The 25536-nt window shown below is 60.1% G+C and overlaps 1 protein-coding gene across 1 annotated transcript in view; it reads right to left on the bottom strand.

The window, feature by feature from the left end:
* Positions 1 to 1614: 1614 nt before the first annotated feature.
* LOC140690596 (uncharacterized) overlaps positions 1615 to 25536 on the bottom strand; it is a 46348-nt gene continuing 22426 nt past the window's right edge. Inside the window, exons 3-5 of the mRNA XM_072952463.1 lie at positions 23282 to 23605; positions 13120 to 13443; positions 1615 to 2466 (exon numbers count right to left, since the gene is read on the bottom strand). Of these exons, the coding sequence (XP_072808564.1) occupies positions 1891 to 2466; positions 13120 to 13443; positions 23282 to 23605 (1224 nt within the window). The 3' untranslated portion in view covers positions 1615 to 1890. The remainder of the gene's footprint in view (positions 2467 to 13119; positions 13444 to 23281; positions 23606 to 25536) is intronic.

Consider the following 25536-nt stretch of genomic DNA (forward strand, 5'->3'; position numbering starts at 1 on the left):
TGCACACTCCTTGGCCTGCCCCATTTGGCCCTGCCCTCTCCTGTGATGGCCCTCACCTTTCCTGCACTCTCCGGGGCCTGAACACTACTGGCCCTGCACACTCCTGGGCCTGCACACTTCTGTCCCTGCACACTCCTAGGCCTGCCCTCTCCTGGGCCCACACAATGCCTCGTCTGCACAGTCCTGGGCCTGCACACTCCTTGGCCTGCACACCAGCCCTCTGTGGGGCCCTTCCTTTGCTGAGTCTGTGCATGAGCTCCCTGTGATGCCAGCCCGCAGAGGTGACAGGTGCAGTAGGTGTTTGTGGTTCTAGAGACATGATGGCTTTCCTAGGAAGCCGGGTCCAGAATGATCCCCACTGCGCCGATGGGGGATTGGGGAGACCCTGAGAAGCAGGTGGCTTGTCCAGGGTGACAGCACTGCTGGCGGGGGAGCTGGGTCTGAAGCCAGCTGTGTCATCAGAGCTGTGACCCTGGCTGCATCCAGGCCTCCCCAGGGCTATAGGAGGGGCCGTGTTGGTGTCACTGGGTGGACATGGCATGGGGTGGGAAGTGAGCCATCAGCAGCCCAGAGAGGCCCTTGGGGAGCTTTGTGTAAGGAGGAAGCTTGGGGAAGGGGACCCCAGGAAGTGACCTCACTTCCCTGGCAACAGAGCCCAACAGAACTTGGGACCCAGGTCACCAGGCACCCGCTGTGTAGAGAAGGACACTTCTCAACCTACTTGGCTGGTGAACTCAGCTCAGCTCAGACATGTTTTGTTGCATCCCAAGATCCCGAGGTCGCGGCCCCCGGAAAGCCCGCAGCAACGGCCTTTGCCAACAGTGCCGACAGTGGGTCGGGTCTCACCCCAGGCGCCTCTGGCCTTTTGGCCAGAGGGACCGAAAGGTAACACAGGGAGGCCCAGGGCAGGCCCGCCCAGGCCAGGCCACCACTCAGACCCCACCCGGGTGGCCCCACAGCCCCTTCCTGACTGGTGGCGGTGGGGCAGTCATGTTGGGGGGGTCCTGCCTCAAGCAAGAGCAGGCTGAGGAAGGGTCAGAGGCCTGGGGGGCCGATCACGTCACCAACCTGGGTCCAAGCGGGCTGGCTGGGATGTGGAGAACCGGGGCAGGGCCCTGCTGCCCGAGGTGGCGCCCATGCCCTAGGGTGTGTCTCTTGCCTCCCGGGTGACTGAGATGACCAAGGTCCCAGTCTGATCAGGCAGCAGACGGTCGAGTGGGGCAGAAGCAGGAGTGGTCCTGGCCAGGCAGGGCTCTGAGACCTCCGGGCCGGGCCGGCTGCCGGTCACTGTCATTGCAGAGCCAGACACCGCAGGATCCGGGGAACCAGGACACTCATGCCAGCTCCCCAAGTGAGGGGCTGGTGTGCCACACTGTGGAAGGCCAGCACAGGCTCCGGAAGAGTCTGGGTATGAAGGGCTCCCCACCACCACGGCCTCCTGCCCAGACGTCGCCCAGGTCTCTCCCCAGGATCTTGCCCAGGGCTGAGGGGCAGCTCAGCACCCCCGGCTCTGACCTGGAGCACCGGGCCCACCACCCGGGGATTCAGGTAGAGGGCCAGGAGCCCCCCGAAGCACAGCCCAAAGGTGAGAAGGGCAGGGCCGGTGCGGGTGTGTAGGTGAGGGAGGGCGGAGGGCTGGGCCACACAGGGAGGCATTCCCAAAGTCTGCTGTTGGGACCAGAACAAAGACGGGCCTCAGACCACCTGTCTGGAAGAATTCAGTCACAGAACAAGTGCCTGTGGGCACTTGCTCGGTGGGAGCTGTCTGCAAAGCTCTGGGAAGATTTCTGTCCTTGAAAAGGCACGTGGAAAGGGAGCCATGTGGGTACCTTTTTCCAGGTTGTGCCTGAGCACAACCACTAGACTTAAAGCTCTCTCCACGTCCAACAGTTACAGGTCCAGAGCAGGCAGGGGCAGGGGAAGACGCCAGAGAACAAAAACAGGACCACCAGGGTCCAGCAGGAGAACGCGAACTCCCTCCAGCTGCTCCTGCTGAACATGAAGATCCTGCTGCTCCAACTGCATATGAAGAGCCCGCCGTTCCTGCTGATCTAGCCGCTCCTGAAGAGCCCGCTGCTCCTGAAGAGCCTGCCGCTCCTGCTGATCTAGCCGCTCCTGAAGAGCCTGCCTCTCCTGAAGAGCCTGCCTCTCCTGCTGATCTAGCCGCTCCTGAAGAGCCCACGGCTCCTGAAGAGCCTGCCATTCCTGAAGAGCCCGCCGCTCCTGAAGCGCCTGCCGTTCCTGCTGATCTAGACACTCCTGAAGAGCCCGCCATTCCTGCTGATCTAGCCGCTCCTGAAGAACCTGCCGTTCCTGCTGATCTAGCCGATCCTGAAGAGCCTGCAGCTCCTGAAGAGCCTGCCGCTCCTGCTGATCTTGCCACTCCTGAAGAGCCTGCAGCTCCTGCTGATCTTGCCACTCCTGAAGAGCCTGCAGCTCCTGCTGATCTTGCCACTCCTGAAGAGCCTGCTGCTCCTGCTGATCTTGCTGCTCCTGAGAAGCCTGCAGTTCCTGCACCTGCACCTGGGCCGCTGGGCAGTGGAGAACCATTTTAGGCATCATCACCCACTAGGGCTGTGCCCCTCTGCACCCTCCTACACCTTCTCCAAAATCCCACCATAAATCCCCTCCCCTACCCGAAGTTGACTTCCCTACCCCTGAATTTGCTTTTGTTTTGTTTTTCTTTAGTTTAGGTTATTTGTTTTACATCATTTATGGCATCCTATATTTTTCAATTTTCCACCTCCTTTAATAAAATACAGATTTTTTTCCCTTTTAAATTGTGCATTTCAGGAACATTAAGTGCATTCCCATGCTGTCCGACCATCACTATCATGTAGTTTTATGCTCTTTACGCTATTTATGCCTGTGAAGTACATCCCACCACGGCCTCAAACCCCTCCTCTGGACACTCCTGGGCATGCACACTCCTGGGCCTGCACACTCCTGGATCTGTACACTCCTGGGCCTTCCCTGGCATGGGCCTTCTCTGGCCCTGGCTTGCACACTACTGGGCCTGCACACTCCTGGATTGCACACTCATGGGCCTGCACACTCCAGGACATGCACAATCTTGAGCCTGAACACACCTGGACCTGTATAATCCTGATTTTGCACACTCCTGGGCCTGAACACTACTGGGCCTGCACACTGCTCGAACTGCACACTCATGGGTCTGCACACAACAGGACCTGCACAATCTTGGGCATTAACACACCTTGGCCTGTATACACCTGATTCTGTACACTCCAGGGCCTGAAAAATGCTGGGCCTCACAGCCCTGGGCATGCATACTCCTGGGTCTGCACACTCCAGGGTCTGTACCCTCCTGGGCCAGCCATGGCCTGGGCCTGCACATACCTGGGCCTGCACACTCCTGGGACTGCACAATGTTGGGCCTGCACACACCTGGGCCGGCACACTCCTGGACCTGCACACTCCTGTGACTGATCCCTACTGTGTCAGCACACTCCTGGGCCTGCAAACTTCAGGACCTGCACACTCCTGGGACAGCAGACACCTGGGCCTTCATACTCCTGGACCTGCGCACACTTGGACCTGCATAAACCTGGGCTTGTACACTCCTGGGCCTGCTCCCATCTATGCCTGCACACTCCTAGCCCTGTTCCCACCTGTGCCGGCACACTCCTGGGCCTGCACACTCCTGTCTCTGCACACTCCAGTGTCTGCACACTCCTGGTCCTGCACACTCCTGGGCCTGTACACTCCTCTGTCTGCTCACTCCTGGGCCTGCCCTCTCCTGGGTCCGCACAAATCCTCGTGTGCACATTCCAGAGCCTGCAAACTCCTGGGCCTTCCCTCTCCTGGGCCTGCCCCCTATTCGGCCGGCCCTCTCCAGGACCTACACATTCTTGGGCCTTCACACTACTGGGCCTGCTCCCACTTGTGCCTGCACACACCTGGCACTGCACACTCCTCGGCCTGCTCCCTCCTGTGCCTGCACACTCCTGGGCATGCACACTCCTGGGCCTGCACACTCCTGGATCTGTACACTCCTGGGCCTTCCCTGCATGGGCCTTCTCTGGCCTAGGCTTGCACACTGTTGGGCCCGCACACACCTGGATTGCACACTCATAGGCCTGCACACTCCAAGACATGCACAATGTTTAGCCTGAACACACCTGGGCCTGTATAATCCTGATTTTGCACACTCCTGGGCCTGAACACTGCTGGGCTGCACAGCCCAAGGCCTGTACAATCTTGGGCCTGCACAATCCTGTCTCTGCACACTGCGGAGTCTGCACACGCCTTGGCCTGCACACTCCTGGGCCTGTACACTCCAGGACCTACACCCTCCTTGGCCTGCACACACCTTTGTCTGCACACTCCTGGGCCTGCAATCTTCAGGACCTGCACACTCCTGGGACAGCAGACACCTGGGCCTTCATACTCCTGGACCTGCGAACACTCGGGCCTGCATGAACCTGGGCTTGTACACTCCTGGGCCTGCAAATTTCAGGACCTGCACACTCCTGGGACAGCAGACACCTGGGCCTTCACAATCCTGGACCTGCGCACACTTGGACCTGCATAAACCTGGGCTTGTACACTCCTGGGCCTGCTCCCATCTATGCCTGCACACTCCTAGCCCTGTTCCCACCGGTCCCGGCACACTCCTGGGCCTGCACACTCCTGTCTCTGCACACTCCAGTGTTTGCACACTCCTGGTCCTGCACACTCCTGGGCCTGTACACTCCTCTGTCTGCTCACTCCTGGGCCTGCCCTCTCCTGGGTCCGCACAAATCCTCGTGTGCACATTCCAGAGCCTGCAAACTCCTGGGCCTTCCCTCTCCTGGGCCTGCCCCCTATTCGGCCGGCCCTCTCCAGGACCTTCAATTTCTTGGGCCTTCACACTACTGGGCCTGCTCCCACTTGTGCCTGCACACACCTGGCACTGCACACTCCTCGGCCTGCTCCCTCCTGTGCCTGCACACTCCTGGGCATGCACACTCCTGGGCCTGCACCCTCCTGGATTTGTACACTCCTGGGCCTTCCCTGCATGGGCCTTCTCCGGCCTAGGCTTGCACACTGTTGGGCCCGCACACACCTGGATTGCACACTCATAGGCCTGCACACTCCAAGACATGCACAATGTTTAGCCTGAACACACCTGGGCCTGTATAATCCTGATTTTGCACACTCCTGGGCCTGAACACTGCTGGGCTGCACAGCCCAAGGCCTGTACAATCTTGGGCCTGCACAATCCTGTCTCTGCACACTGCGGAGTCTGCACACGCCTTGGCCTGCACACGCCTTGGCCTGTACACTCCAGGACCTACACCCTCCTTGGCCTGCACACACCTTTGTCTGCACACTCCTGGGCCTGCAATCTTCAGGACCTGCACACTCCTGGGACAGCAGACACCTGGGCCTTCATACTCCTGGACCTGCGAACACTCGGGCCTGCATGAACCTGGGCTTGTACACTCCTGGGCCTGCAAACTTCAGGACCTGCACACTCCTGGGACAGCAGACACCTGGGCCTTCATACTCCTGGACCTGCGCACACTAGGACCTGCATAAACCTGGGCTTGTACACGCCTGGGCCTGCTCCCATCTATGCCTGCACACTCCTAGCCCTGTTCCCACCTGTGCCGGCACACCCCTGGGCCTGCACACTCCTGTCTCTGCACACTCCAGTGTCTGCACACTCCTGGTCCTGCACACTCCTGGGCCTGTACACTCCTCTGTCTGCTCACTCCTGGGCCTGCCCTCTCCTAGGTCCACACAAATCCTCGTGTGCACATTCCAGAGCCTGCAAACTCCTGGGCCTTCCCTCTCCTGGGCCTGCCCCCTATTCGGCCGGCCCTCTCCAGGACCTACACATTCTTGGGCCTTCACACTACTGGGCCTGCTCCCACTTGTGCCTGCACACACCTGGCACTGCACACTCCTCGGCCTGCTCCCTCCTGTGCCTGCACACTCCTGGGCATGCACACTCCTGGGCCTGCACACTCCTGGATCTGTACACTCCTGGGCCTTCCGTGCATGGGCCTTCTCTGGCCTAGGCTTGCACACTGTTGGGCCCGCACACACCTGGATTGCACACTCATAGGCCTGCACACTCCAAGACATGCACAATGTTTAGCCTGAACACACCTGGGCCTGTATAATCCTGATTTTGCACACTCCTGGGCCTGAACACTGCTGGGCTGCACAGCCCAAGGCCTGTACAATCTTGGGCCTGCACAATCCTGTCTCTGCACACTGCGGAGTCTGCACACGCCTTGGCCTGCACACTCCTGGGCCTGTACACTCCAGGACCTACACCCTCCTTGGCCTGCACACACCTTTGTCTGCACACTCCTGGGCCTGCAATCTTCAGGACCTGCACACTCCTGGGACAGCAGACACCTGGGCCTTCATACTCCTGGACCTAAGAACACTCGGGCCTGCATGAACCTGGGCTTGTACACTCCTGGGCCTGCAAACTACAGGACCTGCACACTCCTGGGACAGCAGACACCTGGGCCTTCATACTCCTGGACCTGCGCACACTTGGACCTGCCTAAACCTGGGCTTGTACACTCCTGGGCCTGCTCCCATCTATGCCTGCACACTCCTAGCCCTGTTCCCACCTGTGCCGACACACTCCTGGGCCTGCACACTTCTGGGCCTGTACACTCCTCTGTCTGCTCACTCCTGGGCCTGCCCTCTCCTGGGTCCGCACAAATCCTCGTGTGCACATTCCAGAGCCTGCAAACTCCTGGGCCTTCCCTCTCCTGGGCCTGCCCCCTATTCGGCCGGCCCTCTCCAGGACCTGCACATTCTTGGGCCTTCACACTACTGGGCCTGCTCCCACTTTTGCCTGCACACACCTGGCACTGCACACTCCTCGGCCTGCTCCCTCCTGTGCCTGCACACTCCTGGGCATGCACACTCCTGGGCCTGCACACTCCTGGATCTGTACACTCCTGGGCCTTCCCTGCATGGGCCTTCTCTGGCCTAGGCTTGCACACTGTTGGGCCCGCACACACCTGGATTGCACACTCATAGGCCTGCACACTCCAAGATATGCACAATGTTTAGCCTGAACACACCTGGGCCTGTATAATCCTGATTTTGCACACTCCTGGGCCTGAACACTGCTGGGCTGCACAGCCCAAGGCCTGTACAATCTTGGGCCTGCACAATCCTGTCACTGCACACTGCGGAGTCTGCACACGCCATGGCCTGCACACTCCTGGGCCTGTACACTCCAGGACCTACACCCTCCTTGGCCTGCACACACCTTTGTCTGCACACTCCTGGGCCTGCAATCTTCAGGACCTGCACACTCCTGGGACAGCAGACACCTGGGCCTTCATAGTCCTGGACCTGAGAACACTCGGGCCTGCATGAACCTGGGCTTGTACACTCCTGGGCCTGCAAACATCAGGACCTGCACACTCCTGGGACAGCAGACACCTGGGCCTTCACACTCCTGGACCTGCGCACACTTGGACCTGCATAAACCTGGGCTTGTACACTCCTGGGCCTGCTCCCATCTATGCCTGCACACTCCTAGCCCTGTTCCCACCTGTGCCGGCACACTCCTGGGCCTGCACACTCCTGTCTCTGCACACTCCAGTGTCTGCACACTCCTGGTCCTGCACACTCCTGGGCCTGTACACTCCTGTCTGCTCACTCCTGGGCCTGCCCTCTCCTGGGTCCGCACAAATCCTCGTGTGCACATTCCAGAGCCTGCAAACTCCTGGGCCTTCCCTCTCCTGGGCCTGCCCCCTATTCGGCCGGCCCTCTCCAGGACCTGCACATTCTTGGGCCTTCACACTACTGGGCCTGCTCCCACTTGTGCCTGCACACACCTGGCACTGCACACTCCTCTGCCTGCTCCCTCCTGTGCCTGCACACTCCTGGGCATGCACACTCCTGGGCCTGCACACTCCTGGATCTGTACACTCCTGGGCCTTCCGTGCATGGGCCTTCTCTGGCCTAGGCTTGCACACTGTTGGGCCCGCACACACCTGGATTGCACACTCATAGGCCTGCACACTCCAAGACATGCACAATGTTTAGCCTGAACACACCTGGGCCTGTATAATCCTGATTTTGCACACTCCTGGGCCTGAACACTGCTGGGCTGAACAGCCCAAGGCCTGTACAATCTTGGGCCTGCACAATCCTGTCTCTGCACACTGCGGAGTCTGCACACGCCTTGGCCTGCACACTCCTGGGCCTGTACACTCCAGGACCTACACCCTCCTTGGCCTGCACACACCTTTGTCTGCACACTCCTGGGCCTGCAATCTTCAGGACCTGCACACTCCTGGGACAGCAGACACCTGGGCCTTCATACTCCTGGACCTAAGAACACTCGGGCCTGCATGAACCTGGGCTTGTACACTCCTGGGCCTGCAAACTTCAGGACCTGCACACTCCTGGGACAGCAGACACCTGGGCCTTCACACTCCTGGACCTGCGCACACTTGGACCTGCATAAACCTGGGCTTGTACACTCCTGGGCCTGCTCCCATCTATGCCTGCACACTCCTAGCCCTGTTCCCACCTGTGCCGGCACACTCCTGGGCCTGCACACTCCTGTCTCTGCACACTCCAGTGTCTGCACACTCCTGGTCCTGCACACTCCTGGGCCTGTACACTCCTCTGTCTGCTCACTCCTGGGCCTGCCCTCTCCTGGGTCCGCACAAATCCTCGTGTGCACATTCCAGAGCCTGCAAACTCCTGGGCCTTCCCTCTCCTGGGCCTGCCCCCTATTCGGCCGGCCCTCTCCAGGACCTGCACATTCTTGGGCCTTCACACTACTGGGCCTGCTCCCACTTGTGCCTGCACACACCTGGCACTGCACACTCCTCGGCCTGCTCCCTCCTGTGCCTGCACACTCCTGGGCATGCACACTCCTGGGCCTGCACACTCCTGGATCTGTACACTCCTGGGCCTTCCCTGCATGGGCCTTCTCTGGCCTAGGCTTGCACACTGTTGGGCCCGCACACACCTGGATTGCACACTCATAGGCCTGCACACTCCAAGACATGCACAATGTTTAGCCTGAACACACCTGGGCCTGTATAATCCTGATTTTGCACACTCCTGGGCCTGAACACTGCTGGGCTGCACAGCCCAAGGCCTGTACAATCTTGGGCCTGCACAATCCTGTCTCTGCACACTGCGGAGTCTGCACACGCCTTGGCCTGCACACTCCTGGGCCTGTACACTCCAGGACCTACACCCTCCTTGGCCTGCACACACCTTTGTCTGCACACTCCTGGGCCTGCAATCTTCAGGACCTGCACACTCCTGGGACAGCAGACACCTGGGCCTTCATACTCCTGGACCTGCGAACACTCGGGCCTGCATGAACCTGGGCTTGTACACTCCTGGGCCTGCAAACTTCAGGACCTGCACACTCCTGGGACAGCAGACACCTGGGCCTTCACACTCCTGGACCTGCGCACACTTGGACCTGCATAAACCTGGGCTTGTACACTCCTGGGCCTGCTCCCATCTATGCCTGCACACTCCTAGCCCTGTTCCCACCTGTGCCGGCACACTCCTGGGCCTGCACACTCCTGTCTCTGCACACTCCAGTGTCTGCACACTCCTGCTCCTGCACACTCCTGGACCTGTACACTCCTGGGCCTTCCCTGGCATGGGCCTTCTCTGGCCTGGGCTTGCACACTACTGGACCCGCACACTCCTTGATTGCACACTCATGGGCCTGCACACTCCAGGACAGGCACAATCTTGAGCCTGAACACACCTGGGCCTGTATACTCCTGATTCTGCACACTCCTGGGCCTGAACACTGCTGGGACTCACAGCCCTGGGCATGCATACTCCTGGGCCTGCACACTCCAGGGTCTGTACCCTCTTAGGCCTGCCCTGGCCTGGGCCTGCACCCTCCTTGGCCTGCACACTCCTCTGTCTGCACATTCCTGGGCCTGCACAAGGTTGGTCCTGCACACACCTCGGCCTGTATACTCCTGGATCTGCACACTCCTGTGACTGATCCCTCCTGTGTCTGCACACTCCTGGGCCTGCACACTGCTGGGCCTGCCCTCTCCTGGGCCCGCACAATCCCTCGAGTGCACACTCTGGGCCTGCACACTCATGGGCCTGCACACCCCTGGATATGTACACTCCTGGGCCTTCCCTGGTATGGGCCTTCTCTGGCCCTGGCTTGCACACTACTGGGCCCGCACACTCCTGGATTGCACACTCATGGGCCTGCACACTCCAGGACATGCACAATCTTGAGCCTGAACACACCTGGGCCTGTATACTCCTGATTTTGCACACTCCTGGGCCTGGACACTGCTAGGCCTGCACAGCCCTAACCTGTACAGTCCTGGGCCTGCACACCCCTGTGTCTGCACACTCCGGAGTCTGCACACGCCTGGGGCTGCACACTCCTGGGCCTGTACACTCCTGGGCCTACACACTCCTGGGGGTGCTCACTGCTTGGCCTGCACACTCCTGGGCCTGCACATTCGAGGGCCTGTCCTCTCCAGGGCCTGCACTCTCCTGGGACTGCACACACCTGGGCCTGCATGCTCCTGGACCTGCGCACACCTGGGCCTGCACAAACCTGGGCTTCTACACTCCTGGGCCTGCACACTCCTGTACATGCTCACTCCTGGGACTGTATAATCCTGGGCAAGCACAGTCTTGACCTACACACCCCTGGCCATGCCCTATCCCGGGCCAGCCCCCACTTCGGCCGACCCTCTCATGGACCAGCACACTCCTGGCGCTGCACACTCCAGGGCCTGCTCGCATCTGTCCCTACACACTCCTTCGTCTGCAAACTCCTGGGCCTGCTCCCTCCTGTACCTACACACTCCTGGGCCTGCACATTCCAGGGCATGCCCTCTCCTGGGCCTGCACACTCCAAGGACTGCACACACCTGGGCCTGCTCACTCCTGTGACCGCATACTCCTCGGCCTACAAACTCCTTGTCCTGCACACTCCTTGGCCTGCCCCATTTGGCCCTGCCCTCTCCTGTGATGGCCCTCACCTTTCCTGCACTCTCCGGGGCCTGAACACTACTGGCCCTGCACACTCCTGGGCCTGCACACTTCTGTCCCTGCACACTCCTAGGCCTGCCCTCTCCTGGGCCCACACAATGCCTCGTCTGCACAGTCCTGGGCCTGCACACTCCTTGGCCTGCACACCAGCCCTCTGTGGGGCCCTTCCTTTGCTGAGTCTGTGCATGAGCTCCCTGTGATGCCAGCCCGCAGAGGTGACAGGTGCAGTAGGTGTTTGTGGTTCTAGAGACATGATGGCTTTCCTAGGAAGCCGGGTCCAGAATGATCCCCACTGCGCCGATGGGGGATTGGGGAGACCCTGAGAAGCAGGTGGCTTGTCCAGGGTGACAGCACTGCTGGCGGGGGAGCTGGGTCTGAAGCCAGCTGTGTCATCAGAGCTGTGACCCTGGCTGCATCCAGGCCTCCCCAGGGCTATAGGAGGGGCCGTGTTGGTGTCACTGGGTGGACATGGCATGGGGTGGGAAGTGAGCCATCAGCAGCCCAGAGAGGCCCTTGGGGAGCTTTGTGTAAGGAGGAAGCTTGGGGAAGGGGACCCCAGGAAGTGACCTCACTTCCCTGGCAACAGAGCCCAACAGAACTTGGGACCCAGGTCACCAGGCACCCGCTGTGTAGAGAAGGACACTTCTCAACCTACTTGGCTGGTGAACTCAGCTCAGCTCAGACATGTTTTGTTGCATCCCAAGATCCCGAGGTCGCGGCCCCCGGAAAGCCCGCAGCAACGGCCTTTGCCAACAGTGCCGACAGTGGGTCGGGTCTCACCCCAGGCGCCTCTGGCCTTTTGGCCAGAGGGACCGAAAGGTAACACAGGGAGGCCCAGGGCAGGCCCGCCCAGGCCAGGCCACCACTCAGACCCCACCCGGGTGGCCCCACAGCCCCTTCCTGACTGGTGGCGGTGGGGCAGTCATGTTGGGGGGGTCCTGCCTCAAGCAAGAGCAGGCTGAGGAAGGGTCAGAGGCCTGGGGGGCCGATCACGTCACCAACCTGGGTCCAAGCGGGCTGGCTGGGATGTGGAGAACCGGGGCAGGGCCCTGCTGCCCGAGGTGGCGCCCATGCCCTAGGGTGTGTCTCTTGCCTCCCGGGTGACTGAGATGACCAAGGTCCCAGTCTGATCAGGCAGCAGACGGTCGAGTGGGGCAGAAGCAGGAGTGGTCCTGGCCAGGCAGGGCTCTGAGACCTGCGGGCCGGGCCGGCTGCCGGTCACTGTCATTGCAGAGCCAGACACCGCAGGATCCGGGGAACCAGGACACTCATGCCAGCTCCCCAAGTGAGGGGCTGGTGTGCCACACTGTGGAAGGCCAGCACAGGCTCCGGAAGAGTCTGGGTATGAAGGGCTCCCCACCACCACGGCCTCCTGCCCAGACGTCGCCCAGGTCTCTCCCCAGGATCTTGCCCAGGGCTGAGGGGCAGCTCAGCACCCCCGGCTCTGACCTGGAGCACCGGGCCCACCACCCGGGGATTCAGGTAGAGGGCCAGGAGCCCCCCGAAGCACAGCCCAAAGGTGAGAAGGGCAGGGCCGGTGCGGGTGTGTAGGTGAGGGAGGGCGGAGGGCTGGGCCACACAGGGAGGCATTCCCAAAGTCTGCTGTTGGGACCAGAACAAAGACGGGCCTCAGACCACCTGTCTGGAAGAATTCAGTCACAGAACAAGTGCCTGTGGGCACTTGCTCGGTGGGAGCTGTCTGCAAAGCTCTGGGAAGATTTCTGTCCTTGAAAAGGCACGTGGAAAGGGAGCCATGTGGGTACCTTTTTCCAGGTTGTGCCTGAGCACAACCACTAGACTTAAAGCTCTCTCCACATCCAACAGTTACAGGTCCAGAGCAGGCAGGGGCAGGGGAAGACGCCAGAGAACAAAAACAGGACCACCAGGGTCCAGCAGGAGAACGCGAACTCCCTCCAGCTGCTCCTGCTGAACATGAAGATCCTGCTGCTCCAACTGCATATGAAGAGCCTGCCATTCCTGCTGATCTAGCTGCTCCTGAAGAGCCCGCCGTTCCTGCTGATCTAGCCGCTCCTGAAGAGCCCGCCGCTCCTGAAGAGCCTGCCGCTCCTGCTGATCTAGCCGCTCCTGAAGAGCCTGCCTCTCCTGAAGAGCCTGCCTCTCCTGCTGATCTAGCCGCTCCTGAAGAGCCCACGGCTCCTGAAGAGCCTGCCATTCCTGAAGAGCCCGCCGCTCCTGAAGCGCCTGCCGTTCCTGCTGATCTAGACACTCCTGAAGAGCCCGCCATTCCTGCTGATCTAGCCGCTCCTGAAGAACCTGCCGTTCCTGCTGATCTAGCCGATCCTGAAGAGCCTGCAGCTCCTGAAGAGCCTGCCGCTCCTGCTGATCTTGCCACTCCTGAAGAGCCTGCAGCTCCTGCTGATCTTGCCACTCCTGAAGAGCCTGCAGCTCCTGCTGATCTTGCCACTCCTGAAGAGCCTGCTGCTCCTGCTGATCTTGCTGCTCCTGAGAAGCCTGCAGTTCCTGCACCTGCACCTGGGCCGCTGGGCAGTGGAGAACCATTTTAGGCATCATCACCCACTAGGGCTGTGCCCCTCTGCACCCTCCTACACCTTCTCCAAAATCCCACCATAAATCCCCTCCCCTACCCGAAGTTGACTTCCCTACCCCTGAATTTGCTTTTGTTTTGTTTTTCTTTAGTTTAGGTTATTTGTTTTACATCATTTATGGCATCCTATATTTTTCAATTTTCCACCTCCTTTAATAAAATACAGATTTTTTTCCCTTTTAAATTGTGCATTTCAGGAACATTAAGTGCATTCCCATGCTGTCCGACCATCACTATCATGTAGTTTTATGCTCTTTACGCTATTTATGCCTGTGAAGTACATCCCACCACGGCCTCAAACCCCTCCTCTGGACACTCCTGGGCATGCACACTCCTGGGCCTGCACACTCCTGGATCTGTACACTCCTGGGCCTTCCCTGGCATGGGCCTTCTCTGGCCCTGGCTTCCACACTACTGGGCCTGCACACTCCTGGATTGCACACTCATGGGCCTGCACACTCCAGGACATGCACAATCTTGAGCCTGAACACACCTGGACCTGTATAATCCTGATTTTGCACACTCCTGGGCCTGAACACTACTGGGCCTGCACACTGCCCGAACTGCACACTCATGGGTCTGCACACAACAGGACCTGCACAATCTTGGGCATTAACACACCTTGGCCTGTATACACCTGATTCTGTACACTCCAGGGCCTGAAAAATGCTGGGCCTCACAGCCCTGGGCATGCATACTCCTGGGTCTGCACACTCCAGAGTCTGTACCCTCCTGGGCCTGCCATGGCCTGGGCCTGCACATACCTGGGCCTGCACACTCCTGGGACTGCACAATGTTGGGCCTGCACACACCTGGATCTGTACACTCCTGGGCCTTCCCTGCATGGGCCTTCTCCGGCCTATGCTTGCACACTGTTGGGCCCGCACACACCTGGATTGCACACTCATAGGCCTGCACACTCCAAGACATGCACAATGTTTAGCCTGAACACACCTGGGCCTGTATAATCCTGATTTTGCACACTCCTGGGCCTGAACACTGCTGGGCTGCACAGCCCAAGGCCTGTACAATCTTGGGCCTGCACAATCCTGTCTCTGCACACTGCGGAGTCTGCACACGCCTTGGCCTGCACACTCCAGGACCTACACCCTCCTTGGCCTGCACACACCTTTGTCTGCACACTCCTGGGCCTGCAATCTTCAGGACCTGCACACTCCTGGGACAGCAGACACCTGGGCCTTCATACTCCTGGACCTGCGAACACTCGGGCCTGCATGAACCTGGGCTTGTACACTCCTGGGCCTGCAAACTTCAGGACCACCACACTCCTGGGACAGCAGACACCTGGGCCTTCATACTCCTGGACCTGCGCACACTTGGTCCTGCATAAACCTGGGCTTGTACACTCCTGGGCCTGCTCCCATCTATGCCTGCACAATCCTAGCCCTGTTCACACCTGTGCCGGCACACTCCTGGGCCTGCACACTCCTGTCTCTGCACACTCCAGTGTCTGCACACTCCTGGTCCTGCACACTCCTGGGCCTGTACACTCCTCTGTCTGCCCACTCCTGGGCCTGCCCTCTCCTGGGTCCGCACAAATCCTCGTGTGCACATTCCAGAGCCTGCAAACTCCTGGGCCTTCCCTCTCCTGGGCCTGCCCCCTATTCGGCCGGCCCTCTCCAGGACCTGCACATTCTTGGGCCTTCACACTACTGGGCCTGCTCCCACTTGTGCCTGCACACACCTGGCACTGCACACTCCTCGGCCTGCTCCCTCCTGTGCCTGCACACTCCTGGGCATGCACACTCCTGGGCCTGCACACTCCTGGATCTGTACACTCCTGGGCCTTCCCTGCATGGGCCTTCTCTGGCCTAGGCTTGCACACTGTTGGGCCCGCACACACCTGGATTGCACACTCATAGGCCTGCACACTCCAAGACATGCACAATATTTAGCCTGAACACACCTGGGCCTGTATAATCCTGATTTTGCACACTCCTGGGCCTGAACACTGCTGGGCTGCACAGCCCAAGGCCTGTACAATCTTGGGCCTGCACAATCCTGTCTCTGCACACTGCGGAGTCTGCACACGCCTTGGCCTGCACACTCCTGGGCCTGTACACTCCAGGACCTACACCCTCCTTGGCCTGCACACACCTTTGTCTGCACACTCCTGGGCCTGCAATCTTCAGGACCTGCACACTCCTGGGACAGCAGACACCTGGGCCTTCATACTCCTGGACCTGCGAACACTCGGGCCTGCATGAACCTGGGCTTGTACACTCCTGGGCCTGCAAACTTCAGGACCTGCACACTCCTGGGACAGCAGACACCTGGGCCTTCATACTCCTGGACCTGCGAACACTCGGGCCTGCATGAACCTGGGCTTGTACACTCCTGGGCCTGCAAACTTCAGGACCTGCACACTCCTGGGACAGCAGACACCTGGGCCTTCATACTCCTGGACCAGCGCACACTTGGACCTGCATAAACCTGGGCTTGTACACTCCTGGGCCTGCTCCCATCTATGCCTGCACACTCCTAGCCCTGTTCCCACCTGTGCCGGCACACTCCTGGGCCTGCACACTCCTGTCTCTGCACACTCCAGTGTCTGCACACTCCTGGTCCTGCACACTCCTGGGCCTGTACACTCCTCTGTCTGCTCACTCCTGGGCCTGCCCTCTCCTGGGTCCGCACAAATCCTCGTGTGCACATTCCAGAGCCTGCAAACTCCTGGGCCTTCCCTCTCCTGGGCCTGCCCCCTATTCGGCCGGCCCTCTCCAGGACCTGCACATTCTTGGGCCTTCACACTACTGGGCCTGCTCCCTCCTGTGCCTGCACACTCCTGGGCATGCACACTCCTGGGCCTGCACACTCCTGGATCTGTACACTCCTGGGCCTTCCCTGCATGGGCCTTCTCTGGCCTAGGCTTGCACACTGTTGGGCCCGCACACACCTGGATTGCACACTCATAGGCCTGCACACTCCAAGACATGCACAATATTTAGCCTGAACACACCTGGGCCTGTATAATCCTGATTTTGCACACTCCTGGGCCTGAACACTGCTGGGCTGCACAGCCCAAGGCCTGTACAATCTTGGGCCTGCACAATCCTTTCTCTGCACACTGCGGAGTCTGCACACGCCTTGGCCTGCACACTCCTGGGCCTGTACACTCCAGGACCTACACCCTCCTTGGCCTGCACACACCTTTGTCTGCACACTCCTGGGCCTGCAATCTTCAGGACCTGCACACTCCTGGGACAGCAGACACCTGGGCCTTCATACTCCTGGACCTGCGAACACTCGGGCCTGCATGAACCTGGGCTTGTACACTCCTGGGCCTGCAAACTTCAGGACCTGCACACTCCTGGGACAGCAGACACCTGGGCCTTCATACTCCTGGACCTGCGAACACACGGGCCTGCATGAACCTGGGCTTGTACACTCCTGGGCCTGCAAACTTCAGGACCTGCACACTCCTGGGACAGCAGACACCTGGGCCTTCATACTCCTGGACCTGCGCACACTTGGACCTGCATAAACCTGGGCTTGTACACTCCTGGGCCTGCTCCCATCTATGCCTGCACACTCCTAGCCCTGTTCCCACCTGTGCCGGCACACTCCTGGGCCTGCACACTCCTGTCTCTGCACACTCCAGTGTCTGCACACTCCTGGTCCTGCACACTCCTGGGCCTGTACACTCCTCTGTCTGCTCACTCCTGGGCCTGCCCTCTCCTGGGTCCGCACAAATCCTCGTGTGCACATTCCAGAGCCTGCAAACTCCTGGGCCTTCCCTCTCCTGGGCCTGCCCCCTATTCGGCCGGCCCTCTCCAGGACCTGCACATTCTTGGGCCTTCACACTACTGGGCCTGCTCCCACTTGTGCCTGCACACACCTGGGACTGCACCCTCCTCGGCCTACTCCCTCTTGTGCGTGCACAGTCCTGCGCATGCACACTCCTGGGCCAGCACAATCCTGGATGTGTACACTCCTGGGCCTTCCCTGGCATGGGCCTTCTCTGGCCTGGGCTTGCACACTACTGGACCCGCACACTCCTTGATTGCACACTCATGGGCCTGCACACTCCAGGACAGGCACAATCTTGAGCCTGAACACACCTGGGCCTGTATACTCCTGATTCTGCACACTCCTGGGCCTGAACACTGCTGGGACTCACAGCCCTGGGCATGCATACTCCTGGGCCTGCACACTCCAGGGTCTGTACCCTCTTAGGCCTGCCCTGGCCTGGGCCTGCACCCTCCTTGGCCTGCACACTCCTCTGTCTGCACATTCCTGGGCCTGCACAAGGTTGGGCCTGCACACACCTGGGCCTGTATACTCCTGGATCTGCACACTCCTGTGACTGATCCCTCCTGTGTCTGCACACTCCTGGGCCTGCACACTGCTGGGCCTGCACACTGCTCGAACTGCACACTCATGGGTCTGCACACAACAGGACCTGCACAATCTTGGGCATTAACACACCTTGGCCTGTATACACCTGATTCTGTACACTCCAGGGCCTGAAAAATGCTGGGCCTCACAGCCCTGGGCATGCATACTCCTGGGTCTGCACACTCCAGGGTCTGTACCCTCCTGGGCCTGCCATGGCCTGGGCCTGCACATACCTGGGCCTGCACACTCCTGGAACTGCACAATGTTGGGCCTGCACACACCTGGGCTGGCACACTCCTGGACCTGCACACTCCTGTGACTGATCCCTACTGTGTCAGCACACTCCTGGGCCTGCAAACTTCAGGACCTGCACACTCCTGGGACAGCAGACACCTGGGCCTTCACACTCCTGGACCTGCGCACACTTGGACCTGCATAAACCTGGGCTTGTACACTCCTGGGCCTGCTCCCATCTATGCCTGCACACTCCTAGCCCTGTTCCCACCTGTGCCGGCACACTCCTGGGCCTGCACACTCCTGTCTCTGCACACTCCAGTGTCTGCACACTCCTGGTCCTGCACACTCCTGGGCCTGTACACTCCTCTGTCTGCTCACTCCTGGGCCTGCCCTCTCCTGGGTCCGCACAAATCCTCGTGTGCACATTCCAGAGCCTGCAAACTCCTGGGCCTTCCCTCTCCTGGGCCTGCCCCCTATTCGGCCGGCCCTCTCCAGGACCTGCACATTCTTGGGCCTTCACACTACTGGGCCTGCTCCCACTTGTGCCTGCAAACACCTGGCACTGCACACTCCTCGGCCTGCTCCCTCCTGTGCCTGCACACTCCTGGGCATGCACACTCCTGGGCCTGCACACTCCTGGATCTGTACACTCCTGGGCCTTCCCTGCATGGGCCTTCTCTGGCCTAGGCTTGCACACTGTTGGGCCCCCACACACCTGGATTGAACACTCATAGGCCTGCACACTCCAAGACATGCACAATGTTTAGCCTGAACACACCTGGGCCTGTATAATCCTGATTTTGCACACTCCTGGGCCTGAACACTGCTGGGCTGCACAGCCCAAGGCCTGTACAATCTTGGGCCTGCACAATCCTGTCTCTGCACACTGCGGAGTCTGCACACACCTTGGCCTGCACACTCCTGGGCCTGTACACTCCAGGACCTACACCCTCCTTGGCCTGCACACACCTTTGTCTGCACACTCCTGGGCCTGCAATCTTCAGGACCTGCACACTCCTGGGACAGCAGACACCTGGGCCTTCATACTCCTGGACCTGCGAACACTCGGGCCTGCGTGAACCTGGGCTTGTACACTCCTGGGCCTGCAAACTTCAGGACCTGCACACTCCTGGGACAGCAGACACCTGGGCCTTCACACTCCTGGACCTGCGCACACTTGGACCTGCATAAACCTGGGCTTGTACACTCCTGGGCCTGCTCCCATCTATGCCTGCACACTCCTAGCCCTGTTCCCACCTGTGCCGGCACACTCCTGGGCCTGCACACTCCTGTCTCTGCACACTCCAGTGTCTGCACACTCCTGGTCCTGCACACTCCTGGGCCTGTACACTCCTCTGTCTGCTCACTCCTGGGCCTGCCCTCTCCTGGGTCCGCACAAATCCTCGTGTGCACATTCCAGAGCCTGCAAACTCCTGGGCCTTCCCTCTCCTGGGCCTGCCCCCTATTCGGCCGGCCCTCTCCAGGACCTGCACATTCTTGGGCCTTCACACTACTGGGCCTGCTCCCACTTGTGCCTGCACACACCTGGGACTGCACCCTCCTCGGCCTGCTCCCTCTTGTGCGTGCACAGTCCTGCGCATGCACACTCCTGGGCCAGCACAATCCTGGATCTGTACACTCCTGGGCCTTCCCTGGCATGGGCCTTCTCTGGCCTGGGCTTGCACACTACTGGACCCGCACACTCCTTGATTGCACACTCATGGGCCTGCACACTCCAGGACAGGCACAATCTTGAGCCTGAACACACCTGGGCCTGTATACTCCTGATTCTGCACACTCCTGGGCCTGAACACTGCTGGGACTCACAGCCCTGGGCATGCATACTCCTGGGCCTGCACACTCCAGGGTCTGTACCCTCTTAGGCCTGCCCTGGCCTGGGCCTGCACCCTCCTTGGCCTGCACACTCCTCTGTCTGCACATTCCTGGGCCTGCACAAGGTTGGGCCTGCACACACCTGGGCCTGTATACTCCTGGATCTGCACACTCCTGTGACTGATCCCTCCTGTGTCTGCACACTCCTGGGCCTGCACACTGCTGGGCCTGCCCTCTCCTGGGCCCGCACAATCCCTCGAGTGCACACTCTGGGCCTGCACACTCATGGGCCTGCACACCCCTGGATATGTACACTCCTGGGCCTTCCCTGGTATGGGCCTTCTCTGGCCCTGGCTTGCACACTACTGGGCCCGCACACTCCTGGATTGCACACTCATGGGCCTGCACACTCCAGGACATGCACAATCTTGAGCCTGAACACACCTGGGCCTGTATACTCCTGATTTTGCACACTCCTGGGCCTGGACACTGCTAGGCCTGCACAGCCCTAACCTGTACAGTCCTGGGCCTGCACACCCCTGTGTCTGCACACTCCGGAGTCTGCACACGCCTGGGGCTGCACACTCCTGGGCCTGTACACTCCTGGGCCTACACACTCCTGGGGGTGCTCACTGCTTGGCCTGCACACTCCTGGGCCTGCACATTCGAGGGCCTGTCCTCTCCAGGGCCTGCACTCTCCTGGGACTGCACACACCTGGGCCTGCATGCTCCTGGACCTGCGCACACCTGGGCCTGCACAAACCTGGGCTTCTACACTCCTGGGCCTGCACACTCCTGTACATGCTCACTCCTGGGACTGTATAATCCTGGGCAAGCACAGTCTTGACCTACACACCCCTGGCCATGCCCTATCCCGGGCCAGCCCCCACTTCGGCCGACCCTCTCATGGACCAGCACACTCCTGGCGCTGCACACTCCAGGGCCTGCTCGCATCTGTCCCTACACACTCCTTCGTCTGCAAACTCCTGGGCCTGCTCCCTCCTGTACCTACACACTCCTGGGCCTGCACATTCCAGGGCATGCCCTCTCCTGGGCCTGCACACTCCAAGGACTGCACACACCTGGGCCTGCTCACTCCTGTGACCGCATACTCCTCGGCCTACAAACTCCTTGTCCTGCACACTCCTTGGCCTGCCCCATTTGGCCCTGCCCTCTCCTGTGATGGCCCTCACCTTTCCTGCACTCTCCGGGGCCTGAACACTACTGGCCCTGCACACTCCTGGGCCTGCACACTTCTGTCCCTGCACACTCCTAGGCCTGCCCTCTCCTGGGCCCACACAATGCCTCGTCTGCACAGTCCTGGGCCTGCACACTCCTTGGCCTGCACACCAGCCCTCTGTGGGGCCCTTCCTTTGCTGAGTCTGTGCATGAGCTCCCTGTGATGCCAGCCCGCAGAGGTGACAGGTGCAGTAGGTGTTTGTGGTTCTAGAGACATGATGGCTCTCCTAGGAAGCCGGGTCCAGAATGATCCCCACTGCGCCGATGGGGGATTGGGGAGACCCTGAGAAGCAGGTGGCTTGTCCAGGGTGACAGCACTGCTGGCGGGGGAGCTGGGTCTGAAGCCAGCTGTGTCATCAGAGCTGTGACCCTGGCTGCATCCAGGCCTCCCCAGGGCTATAGGAGGGGCCGTGTTGGTGTCACTGGGTGGACATGGCATGGGGTGGGAAGTGAGCCATCAGCAGCCCAGAGAGGCCCTTGGGGAGCTTTGTGTAAGGAGGAAGCTTGGGGAAGGGGACCCCAGGAAGTGACCTCACTTCCCTGGCAACAGAGCCCAACAGAACTTGGGACCCAGGTCACCAGGCACCCGCTGTGTAGAGAAGGACACTTCTCAACCTACTTGGCTGGTGAACTCAGCTCAGCTCAGACATGTTTTGTTGCATCCCAAGATCCCGAGGTCGCGGCCCCCGGAAAGCCCGCAGCAACGGCCTTTGCCAACAGTGCCGACAGTGGGTCGGGTCTCACCCCAGGCGCCTCTGGCCTTTTGGCCAGAGGGACCGAAAGGTAACACAGGGAGGCCCAGGGCAGGCCCGCCCAGGCCAGGCCACCACTCAGACCCCACCCGGGTGGCCCCACAGCCCCTTCCTGACTGGTGGCGGTGGGGCAGTCATGTTGGGGGGGTCCTGCCTCAAGCAAGAGCAGGCTGAGGAAGGGTCAGAGGCCTGGGGGGCCGATCACGTCACCAACCTGGGTCCAAGCGGGCTGGCTGGGATGTGGAGAACCGGGGCAGGGCCCTGCTGCCCGAGGTGGCGCCCATGCCCTAGGGTGTGTCTCTTGCCTCCCGGGTGACTGAGATGACCAAGGTCCCAGTCTGATCAGGCAGCAGACGGTCGAGTGGGGCAGAAGCAGGAGTGGTCCTGGCCAGGCAGGGCTCTGAGACCTCCGGGCCGGGCCGGCTGCCGGTCACTGTCATTGCAGAGCCAGACACCGCAGGATCCGGGGAACCAGGACACTCATGCCAGCTCCCCAAGTGAGGGGCTGGTGTGCCACACTGTGGAAGGCCAGCACAGGCTCCGGAAGAGTCTGGGTATGAAGGGCTCCCCACCACCACGGCCTCCTGCCCAGACGTCGCCCAGGTCTCTCCCCAGGATCTTGCCCAGGGCTGAGGGGCAGCTCAGCACCCCCGGCTCTGACCTGGAGCACCGGGCCCACCACCCGGGGATTCAGGTAGAGGGCCAGGAGCCCCCCGAAGCACAGCCCAAAGGTGAGAAGGGCAGGGCCGGTGCGGGTGTGTAGGTGAGGGAGGGCGGAGGGCTGGGCCACACAGGGAGGCATTCCCAAAGTCTGCTGTTGGGACCAGAACAAAGACGGGCCTCAGACCACCTGTCTGGAAGAATTCAGTCACAGAACAAGTGCCTGTGGGCACTTGCTCGGTGGGAGCTGTCTGCAAAGCTCTGGGAAGATTTCTGTCCTTGAAAAGGCACGTGGAAAGGGAGCCATGTGGGTACCTTTTTCCAGGTTGTGCCTGAGCACAACCACTAGACTTAAAGCTCTCTCCACGTCCAACAGTTACAGGTCCAGAGCAGGCAGGGGCAGGGGAAGACGCCAGAGAACAAAAACAGGACCACCAGGGTCCAGCAGGAGAACGCGAACTCCCTCCAGCTGCTCCTGCTGAACATGAAGATCCTGCTGCTCCAACTGCATATGAAGAGCCCGCCGTTCCTGCTGATCTAGCCGCTCCTGAAGAGCCCGCTGCTCCTGAAGAGCCTGCCGCTCCTGCTGATCTAGCCGCTCCTGAAGAGCCTGCCTCTCCTGAAGAGCCTGCCTCTCCTGCTGATCTAGCCGCTCCTGAAGAGCCCACGGCTCCTGAAGAGCCTGCCATTCCTGAAGAGCCCGCCGCTCCTGAAGCGCCTGCCGTTCCTGCTGATCTAGACACTCCTGAAGAGCCCGCCATTCCTGCTGATCTAGCCGCTCCTGAAGAACCTGCCGTTCCTGCTGATCTAGCCGATCCTGAAGAGCCTGCAGCTCCTGAAGAGCCTGCCGCTCCTGCTGATCTTGCCACTCCTGAAGAGCCTGCAGCTCCTGCTGATCTTGCCACTCCTGAAGAGCCTGCAGCTCCTGCTGATCTTGCCACTCCTGAAGAGCCTGCTGCTCCTGCTGATCTTGCTGCTCCTGAGAAGCCTGCAGTTCCTGCACCTGCACCTGGGCCGCTGGGCAGTGGAGAACCATTTTAGGCATCATCACCCACTAGGGCTGTGCCCCTCTGCACCCTCCTACACCTTCTCCAAAATCCCACCATAAATCCCCTCCCCTACCCGAAGTTGACTTCCCTACCCCTGAATTTGCTTTTGTTTTGTTTTTCTTTAGTTTAGGTTATTTGTTTTACATCATTTATGGCATCCTATATTTTTCAATTTTCCACCTCCTTTAATAAAATACAGATTTTTTTCCCTTTTAAATTGTGCATTTCAGGAACATTAAGTGCATTCCCATGCTGTCCGACCATCACTATCATGTAGTTTTATGCTCTTTACGCTATTTATGCCTGTGAAGTACATCCCACCACGGCCTCAAACCCCTCCTCTGGACACTCCTGGGCATGCACACTCCTGGGCCTGCACACTCCTGGATCTGTACACTCCTGGGCCTTCCCTGGCATGGGCCTTCTCTGGCCCTGGCTTGCACACTACTGGGCCTGCACACTCCTGGATTGCACACTCATGGGCCTGCACACTCCAGGACATGCACAATCTTGAGCCTGAACACACCTGGACCTGTATAATCCTGATTTTGCACACTCCTGGGCCTGAACACTACTGGGCCTGCACACTGCTCGAACTGCACACTCATGGGTCTGCACACAACAGGACCTGCACAATCTTGGGCATTAACACACCTTGGCCTGTATACACCTGATTCTGTACACTCCAGGGCCTGAAAAATGCTGGGCCTCACAGCCCTGGGCATGCATACTCCTGGGTCTGCACACTCCAGGGTCTGTACCCTCCTGGGCCAGCCATGGCCTGGGCCTGCACATACCTGGGCCTGCACACTCCTGGGACTGCACAATGTTGGGCCTGCACACACCTGGGCCGGCACACTCCTGGACCTGCACACTCCTGTGACTGATCCCTACTGTGTCAGCACACTCCTGGGCCTGCAAACTTCAGGACCTGCACACTCCTGGGACAGCAGACACCTGGGCCTTCATACTCCTGGACCTGCGCACACTTGGACCTGCATAAACCTGGGCTTGTACACTCCTGGGCCTGCTCCCATCTATGCCTGCACACTCCTAGCCCTGTTCCCACCTGTGCCGGCACACTCCTGGGCCTGCACACTCCTGTCTCTGCACACTCCAGTGTCTGCACACTCCTGGTCCTGCACACTCCTGGGCCTGTACACTCCTCTGTCTGCTCACTCCTGGGCCTGCCCTCTCCTGGGTCCGCACAAATCCTCGTGTGCACATTCCAGAGCCTGCAAACTCCTGGGCCTTCCCTCTCCTGGGCCTGCCCCCTATTCGGCCGGCCCTCTCCAGGACCTACACATTCTTGGGCCTTCACACTACTGGGCCTGCTCCCACTTGTGCCTGCACACACCTGGCACTGCACACTCCTCGGCCTGCTCCCTCCTGTGCCTGCACACTCCTGGGCATGCACACTCCTGGGCCTGCACACTCCTGGATCTGTACACTCCTGGGCCTTCCCTGCATGGGCCTTCTCTGGCCTAGGCTTGCACACTGTTGGGCCCGCACACACCTGGATTGCACACTCATAGGCCTGCACACTCCAAGACATGCACAATGTTTAGCCTGAACACACCTGGGCCTGTATAATCCTGATTTTGCACACTCCTGGGCCTGAACACTGCTGGGCTGCACAGCCCAAGGCCTGTACAATCTTGGGCCTGCACAATCCTGTCTCTGCACACTGCGGAGTCTGCACACGCCTTGGCCTGCACACTCCTGGGCCTGTACACTCCAGGACCTACACCCTCCTTGGCCTGCACACACCTTTGTCTGCACACTCCTGGGCCTGCAATCTTCAGGACCTGCACACTCCTGGGACAGCAGACAC

The sequence above is a fragment of the Vicugna pacos genome, chromosome 31 (genome assembly GCF_048564905.1).
Source record: "Vicugna pacos chromosome 31, VicPac4, whole genome shotgun sequence".
Lineage (NCBI taxonomy): Eukaryota > Metazoa > Chordata > Mammalia > Artiodactyla > Camelidae > Vicugna > Vicugna pacos.